Raw genomic sequence first — 8624 nt, 5'->3', positions numbered from 1 at the left:
TGCCCGAATTCCATGTTCAATTTCGAGATTCCCGAAAACATTTTCAAGGAACAATTTCTACAAGAAGTCTTGAATTAGTCCTATCACTTATCCTGATAGTAAGCCAGAGCTGGTATTTTATGCATTGGCTGAATATTGGTGCAGTTTCTTCTGCTCAGTTGGTGTTTTTTTGTTAATTTGTTCAATATTTTCTCATGTATTCTAAGGAATGGACTGTACGTGTAGCGTCTGAATTACAGTCCTAATAGCATGTCAGATCTTATTAGTAGTTTGGTTGCAGAGTGTAAAAGCAAACAGGCAATTTGGTTCCATGTGACTAGGATTAATCGTACCCAGATATACAGTCATCCACCCAGTTCTGAGTTTTTGAATACGCGTTGTTATCATAAGCACTGTATAGCAGAGAATGCAATGCTAAGAGTTCTACAGTTTGCTACTGCCCTGTCCAAAAAGCAGAAACGCGGCGGGGGGGTTTGATGTGGGTGGGGTGGGAGTTTTCACACTGTTGGGGCCGTGCGAAGTCTGAGGGTCACAAGAACCTTTAGTGGGTTTGAGAAATTGTGTATGAGGACGTTTTTTTCCCTCCCTTTGCACCGCAGATAGGGGGGGGGGGGGCGGTACTGCTCAATGTACATGTTGTGTGTAGACATATTGTAAAACGTAACTGTCAGTTTTGTGCAGTTGTGTTCAGCCAGCAATAGGTCATGGAAACTGGTTACCCAGAAGCTTCAGCACCCTTAGATTTGAGTGAGAAAAACAAAAAACTAATCCAAATCAGTGAATCTCACAAAAACCTGACAAGAACACATTCAGGTTCAGATTTCAGCAAAAACCAGTTCATTTTGCATCGTGTTGTTTTCATGACAAACGTGTTTCCCCACAAAAATTAAGTATATACATAAAATAAAACTGCTTGCATATCAGGACAGTGTGTGTTGTACCAGCTTTAGAAAAAAAAAAAAAAAAAAATCACTGAATTAGATTATTTTATTTTTTACATAATGGAGAATTCCGGAAGTTCTCAACGTCATTGAAATGTAACAAAAAATAAAATCTATAGATATACCGCTCCATATGTGGGTGGGGGTTGGGGTGGGGGGAAATGTGACCTGAAAGTGTTTTTAAGAGATTAAAGGCTAAGAAGCAACAGTGTTTGACTGTTTTTCGAGGCAGAAGTGCATTAAAAATTCTCTTCCTTTTCTGCAATATGCGCATCTTAAAAAATCAGGCCCCTTTCCTTTGTTCTCTTTCCCAAGCTTAATTGTTGATATTCAACTTGAAAATGACTTCCTGTTTGCACCTTTTTCCTCTCTTTCCACCTCAAGGAGATGCTGTTTTTGGGTCATATTTTGCGTTAGAAGCTGTATGTCGGTGTAAACCCATCTTCATCTGCACCCACAGCATCTCTTCTCATCTTCGCTCCTGTCCAATAATGTCCCTCACTTGCCGTTTGTCTTAATAACAAATACTTGATCTTTCATTTTGGATCTATGCATCATGAAGGTGATACTGTTGACCCTCCTGTATGTTTTATCTGTTTGTGTGTGTTTTATTATTTTCTCTAGATGTCCTGTACATTAAAGCCTTGGTCTGGTTGTCTGTTCTGAGCTTTAGAGGACAGTCTGCTGTTTAAAACATGTAAACGGACCTCAGACGAAATTTAATCTGGCCTTAGGGTGTTTTAAAGTGATGAAATAAAATGCAAAAACAATATAACAGACAGCTGGCAAAACATTTGTATTTAATTTGTGGAAAAGAACATTAGCAACACAGGTACCGCGCTTTCTGTCCTTAACAAACGGCTTTGCAGTGATGCGTACGTCTGTCGATCTCAGTTATTGCTGTTTAGTTTGTCTTTCTCGTATTTCTTAATTTGAAACGACTCATCCATATCATTTACAGATTGTTTTTATATGACCAGGTTTTCATTGCAGTTGTCGATTGTGAGGGAACTGGGGAGATCGGTAAACTTACATTTTGGTATAAAAAAAAGAAACAATTTGTAAATAACTCTAAAAGGAGATCTACTATACAATTGTACACTGTACTTTCTAAAACGTTGAAAAACTGATACGTACAGTTTTTGTGTAGATATCTGTACTTTTGATTTATTAAAATAAGGTTCTTTTAAGAGATGGATTTTGTTTGTGTGTGGTGTTTAATATTGACAGATGCATTATTTTCAGGCGGGTTGGATTTGCTGTCGGCCATCCAAAAAAAAAAAAAGCTTTACTTTTTTTACTGTAGTGTCCAGGTGATTTTCATATCCTGATGTGGAAGGTGCTAGAAGAGAGAGAAGATCGACATTTTCAGGGTTGAAAACATTAAGAGCCAGCTCTACCAAAATCATCTGTATACTGTTGATTAGTTTTGATGTGTTTAAAAATGTTTTTAAATTAAAATGTAAACTTCACTAAAACTGAAACATAAAAATAAATTAAACCTTAATAGTAACATAAACAAATGAAAAAAAAAATTGTAACAAATGTAAAAAAAAAAAAAAAAACTGAAAATATTAAAATCAAAATGAATTAATTTTTTTTTAAATAGTATACAAATACTAAAATATCACTGACTGTGAAAGAGCAGTGTTTTATCACTAGATAATATTAGACTTTTTTATTATTCATTTTTATAATTTTGATTTAGCTTTTTTATATTTTTTCTTCTTTAATTTTTTTGGTATATATAGATAAATAGATATATAGATATAGTTTTTATTCTTATATAGTAATTGTATTTTATTTTAATTTTGGATTTAGTTTATATTTTAATACATCAAATTTAAACTAATATTATAGAAATGTTGCATGGCACTTAGCGGTGATATAAATACTTTTTTTTTTTTTTTTTTTTTTTTTTGTATTTCAGTTAAGTGTTTATTTCATGTAACCAATTATGTTTCTTTACTGTAATAACCATGTTCCAAACCGAACAGAACAATCATCGCTTTTCTTACAGTTTTCATTCCAACTGGTTTTAACAAACCCATACGAAACGTTTTAGCATCATGTACAGTGTGTAGTTGTTACCTGAGGAAGTCAGGCGCTCTCATGATCATGTGCTGGAAATCCTCCAGAGACAGACGGTCCATCATTGTCCAGATCACTTCCTCAATCACCTTCTCACACACCATCCTCACCTCATCCTCGGTCAGCTCGTTACGAGTCAGTTTATTTAAGGTTTTTCCCAGGTTCAGATCTGATTTACAGATGAAGTCATCGTTGTTGAAGTCTAGAGGGAAGAACGAGGGTAAGCTGTGTTAGAAAACACTTCTGTTAAAATTATTTCATTTGTGGTGTTAAAATGTAGGTTAAGTGCTACCATGTCATAAAATAAATAACTAAAGCATTTTTTAATGTAGCTTTTTAAAAAGCACTAGTCGTGTAGAAAAGCATTTGGATAACGGAAATACTGTAAATAATGTATTTATCACTAATAGTTGGCACATTCACTAAAAACCCCAAGCCATTTCACAATGCATAGCCAAAAGAAAAAATATTTACAGATTTATTAATTTATTGACCTATTTATTCTTACTTTTCAATATTTAAATCATAAATTAAAATAATATATTTATTTGTCTACATTTTATTTAGAATAGTTAAAAATTAGAATATATTTTTAATCTTTTTATTTTATTTTTAGTATATTTTACACTTCGTTTTTAATACTCTCAATAATGAATCCTTCAGTGCTGAATAAGATGCATAATTTCTGCATCGTCTCTTGTTGAAATCATGGTTCTCTATTGTTTGAGAGCGTTATCATTTACCCCGTGTTAATGTTGCATGAGTACAGAGTTTTTTCTGATGACAGCAGCCGATCAGATTCTCTGAGATCTTTTATTCTGTTGTTTAATTAGACAGCTGCATGCTTTTCATAGGTAGTTCCTGCTTTAATGAACGTGTGAATTATTGATATTCATGTGTCAGTTAAGGTTCTGCAGGTTCATCTCTACATGAATAGGAACAGAAGACTGAGGTCAGGTCATATATCAAATGGTTTCGTGTACGCTGTCAGAACAAATTGACTTATAACCTCGTGTGCTTTGCAGGTTTATTATTGTTAACTAAAACTGTGTCAGTGGAAACTATTTTAAAATTAAAACATTAGATAAAAAAAAAAAAACTAAACAAAAACTGGAAAAGCACTCAATTTAGTGGAAATAAAAACTAAACTAAAACCAATTTAAAATTAACCTTATTAGCAGGCATAATATTGAACAAATAAATAAATAAAACTACAAAAAAGACAAACTAATTAATAAATAATAATATTGATTAACAATGGTCCTTTCAAATAGAACATGAGTTTAGGAGATTATTTATTATCTGATTACATCCAAAGCATCCTTATGTGACATATTTTAAACAATTGCTCAATAAATTACATGATTAAAGAAAAAATAATAATAATAATAATGAACTTGAGGTTTGGGTTTTCATTAAAAAGGAGATTGACCAATACACATTTTGGATAGGTAGCCTACTTAAATATGGGTTATTATACAGTGTTCAACAAAGTGTAAATAATTCATTTCAAATCAATTAATTACTCATCAGTTTAGCTAACCACACAAAGGGTTGATCATTTTTACGTACACGCAAATTGTTTGTTAAAACTGACCGTAGATTTTAAAAGCGTAATATGCCTTCAGGTCACGTGGTGCCATTTCACTCAGCACTGAAAACATGTCCAGAAAGTCGTCCAAAGTCATGTTTCCTTCTCCATCCTCTGAAAAAACCTCAGCGATCCTCTGCCTGAACGGGTTGTCCTGCACAAACAACAACACTTCTTATTAAATAAAATCCTCCAAACTAATCTAGACCACGAACTAGTGGTTCTAATTCGTTTGATTTCGTAAAATCTCATTCATACATTTCCGTACGACCTGCTTACACCTGCTTTTCACAACAAAACCCGCCCAATTGCTACTCAAAACTAGCCCAAAACTAGCTCAATCGCATTTCGAGGGGATCCTCCAATAAAAATCGCGTTCTGGGGGGTAAATATCACACTATTGGGGTCGCTTTAACCCTTGGACACGAAAAACAACCTGCGGCAACAGTGTTCAAGGGTTAGTTCAACCAAAAATTTAAATTATGTCATTAATTACTCACTTCTCATGTTGTTCTGAACCATAGACATCTTCGGAACACAATTTAAGGTAGTTTTGATGAATGAAGTAATTAATGATTGAATTTTCATTTTGGGGTGAACTATCACTTTAACCCTAAAACTGAAAGAAAAAAAAGTTACACATAGGTCCATAGTGTAAATAAAAATTTGAAGCTGGGGGCACAGACTTAAGTTTAGTCCCATTTTAAAGAAGACCCATGGCAGATTAGTGTTGAAGTAAAAAAAAAAAATTAAAAAGTGAAAAAAAAAAAAAAACAAAAAAAAAGCTAGGTTAAAAAATGTTAGATAGAGATTTAAGTTAATGAAAATTATTTATGAACTATATTTTATATAAAATATACATTTTATGAAACAGGTTGAACTCTAAACCTGCTAGAAAATCAAAGCCATAAATCTAAACAAGTTGTGTTCCAAATTTGAGGTTGATATCGCAAAAAAAAAAAAAGAGTTTTCAGTAAGATTTTGTCTGGGCACAGTACCAAATTTTTCCCATTAGATGCAGCTGAACTCCGCTGGTGCATACAATGGTTGAGTTTGTGATTTGCAGTAGAGTTTTTCTCTCTCAAATATTACAAGCACACACACACAATGTTTTTATGACACATACAAACCACACTCTGACATCCATACCAACACACCCTCACAATTATTGCTGCATTGTTTATCCAATTGGCTCTATAATATGCAGAAGCAGAAAACAGGAATAAAGCGAGTATTTGCTTTAAAGATCAAACCTGAAAAAATGGCACCATCTGGTAAAAAAAAAAATAAAATAAAAAAAACTTGAAGCCTTGCCAACAGAATGAAAGCCTATTAACAAAAATTGCATAATTTTTCAGTTAAATACCACTGCTATTAAAAATAGCAGTTTAATTGGTTGAAATGGGGATATTTTTGTCCAAAAGGTCCTGAGATTAACTATTTGTGTAACTACCTGGTGTTAAAATAGACTTATTAAAGGAAATGAGGGTGAAATAGTAAAATTCAAATAAAAAATACACACCTGTGCCACAATGTATTCAGTTGTCAATAACGCAGGCAAACTGATTAAAAAAAAATACAAATACAAACACTTCATTAAACTGAACTAAGCTGCTGGTTCTCTTAAGTTTAAGGGGATCTGATAACGCTTAACCTCACCAAGACTGCGATCAATTAGTAGGAGGTTCATAATTGATGAGGAACAGGAGAGAGATGCGCAGTACCTTCAGCTCCGGCATGCTGCCAATCAGCTCGTAGGGCAAACGCACTTCCGGTTGGTTTTTGTAGTCCAGCGGCACGAGCTGCGGAGCTAAATCACGGTATCGATGAAACAGTCTGAGCAAAGACGACAAACATTCATTGACAACTCTTTTCAACTATTCTTCTTTCACGTAAGTTTATAATGTGACATCGTCCTACTGTTTATATGAGTGATAACTGGGCAGCTCAGATGATTTTTCAATTTCAGCCACATAAAAACCAGAAAGCATCTTATTTTAACGCACCTCACCTCAGAATCTCTTTTCTGGTGAAATAAGTGCAGTCCTACAAAAACATAAGAAAAAACATGCAATTATTTATTTCTGCTCAAAGTACCTTCATGCAAATGCTTTATAATTGCGTAAAGAAAATAATGAGGTGCAAAGCATTCATACATATTCATGAACATAGCTATTAACATGACCATTTGAATATCAATTCTCAGCATTATCTTTACTATTTTAACTTTAAACTTTCCAGCAATGCATCGGTGTCATTTTTGCATAAATGCAAATGTACTTATGCAGATGATGTATACACTTTTGTTCAAAATTTTGGTGTTAGTAAGATGTTTTAAAATGAATTAATACTTTTTATTCAGCGAGAATACATTATATTGAGCAAAAGCCACAGTAAAGACATTTATAAAGTTACAAAAGATTTCTGCTTCAAATAAATGCTGTTCTTTAAACTTTCTATTCATTAAAGAATGCTGAAAAATAAAACATATGTCAGCTTCTACAAAAAATACAAAGCAGTTTTCAACTTTGAAAATATTCAGAAATGTTTTTCTTGAGCAGCACATCAGCATATTAGAATGATTTCTGAAGATCATGAAGACTGGAGTAATGATGCTGAAAATTCAGCTTTGATCTCAGGGATAAATTACATTTTACAATATATGACACTAGAAATAAGTTATTTAATAAAAATATTTATGGTTTTTATTGTGTTTTTGATTAAATAAATGCAGTCTCAGTGAGCGCCACTTTCAAAATCATTTAAAAAAATTAACTTTTTAACAATATAGCGTGATATCAAAAATGATGCCTGACCTGATATGCGTCCAGTTGCTGGGATGTAAAGATGGTCTGTTTGTTCCCCATGCTTGCAGCTCCATGGCAAACTGGCTGTCGACTGCAGCTGAATGCCAGCAGATATTTCAGATATGAAATACTGGCACAAAGGGCCGCAGTGAGACATGGCAGATCAGGTGTCGGCCACTGCGAGGCCTTTAGTTCTCTGATAATGGCAGCATTTCATCATTTAGCTGCCGTCAAAGGCGGTCTCTCTTGGATGTGAATGTGTCCTGTCGGTCAGTGGAGACATCTGAGCATCAGATTACTGACCCGTTCACATGCTGGGAGTACTGGAAGTATGCTGCTAGGGTGAAATAACAATACTGAATATAGTACAACAATATTCTAGTTTTAGTGATTTTATGTTTTTAGATTTTTTTAAAATGAAGAATCTGAATATAAATTTCACTTTTAGTAACTTAAGTTAGTTTCCAAAGAAACATTTGTATTTTCATTGTTTTTATTTTCTTCTCATTTTATTGTCTTTTTAAAATAGTTTATAACAACACTGCTCATTACTGTAATGTGTCTGAGCATTTTATATTTCACTTTCCCCCCATAATTCTCTATGATGATTATTTATTTTGTGAGAAACTCTTCCTTCGTGCTGCTTTCAGTCATTTTAAAGTGCTTTGACTAGAGGTCTCATGAAAAGCAGCTTGGTGTATTGTGTTCATATCCACAAATGCATCTCAATTATGGCATTAAATATGCAAGCACTGGTGCATCGGTGCACTATTGTGAGTTGAATTGGTTGGCACAGAGGCTGAATGGTATCAGTTGATCTTGCAGCTGTTCACCTGCTGTTCTTTTACTTTCTCTCTGGATAACGGCTCATATCTCTACCTGTCACCTGTTGCTTTTCTTGGCACTTTTTCTATATGATCACGTGCAAAAACTCGTCTGTATGGATTCAGATCTGCCTAAATGTTACTATTATATACATGTTATGTTTGTATTTCTTTGTTTTGGACTATTTTCTTTTTTTTCTGTCACCATCTGGTGATGTTTGGATCTGTAGATCACTAATTGGTTGATTAATATGAGATAAATGATACTGAAGCTGATAAATGAACAGATGCAGGTCACTGAAAGACTTTAAAAACCCTCTGTTAACCCTCTATTGTGGAGGAGAAAGAGAGGGGATAAAAAAGGAAAAGC

At 33.7% G+C, this 8624-nt stretch overlaps 1 protein-coding gene across 2 annotated transcripts; it reads right to left on the bottom strand.

Moving 5' to 3' along the window:
- Positions 1 to 2261: 2261 nt before the first annotated feature.
- LOC122136278 (calcium and integrin-binding family member 3-like) lies at positions 2262 to 8291 on the bottom strand. 2 transcript variants are annotated; one of them, XM_042719069.1, is made up of 6 exons: positions 7440 to 8291; positions 6635 to 6669; positions 6348 to 6459; positions 4630 to 4777; positions 3033 to 3234; positions 2262 to 2283 (listed from the first exon to the last, which is right to left on the bottom strand). In XM_042719069.1, the coding sequence occupies exons 1-6, from the start codon at positions 7488 to 7490 to the stop codon at positions 2262 to 2264; spliced, it is 570 nt and encodes a 189-aa protein (XP_042575003.1). In that variant the 5' UTR covers positions 7491 to 8291. The 2 variants fall into 2 exon arrangements, with proteins under 2 accessions (XP_042575003.1, XP_042575004.1); XM_042719070.1 differs by lacking the exons at positions 6348 to 6459; positions 6635 to 6669.
- Between the last annotated feature and the right edge of the window lie 333 nt (positions 8292 to 8624).

The sequence above is a fragment of the Cyprinus carpio genome, chromosome B2 (assembly GCF_018340385.1).
Source record: "Cyprinus carpio isolate SPL01 chromosome B2, ASM1834038v1, whole genome shotgun sequence".
Taxonomy (NCBI): Eukaryota; Metazoa; Chordata; class Actinopteri; order Cypriniformes; family Cyprinidae; genus Cyprinus; species Cyprinus carpio.
Note: the sequence above shows the minus strand (reverse complement) of the source record. Positions and strands in the feature narration are given on the sequence as shown.

Coding starts and splice junctions, on each gene's coding strand:
- LOC122136278 (XM_042719069.1), bottom strand. CDS start 7,490: ATGGGGAACAAACAGACCATCTTTACATCCCAGCAACTGGACGCATAT. Junction 4,778..6,347: donor GCAGCATGCCGGAGCTGAAG/GTACTGCGCATC, acceptor TTGTTTGTGCAG/GACAACCCGTTCAGGCAGAG. Junction 3,235..4,629: donor TTACGCTTTTAAAATCTACG/GTCAGTTTTAAC, acceptor TCTTCCCTCTAG/ACTTCAACAACGATGACTTC.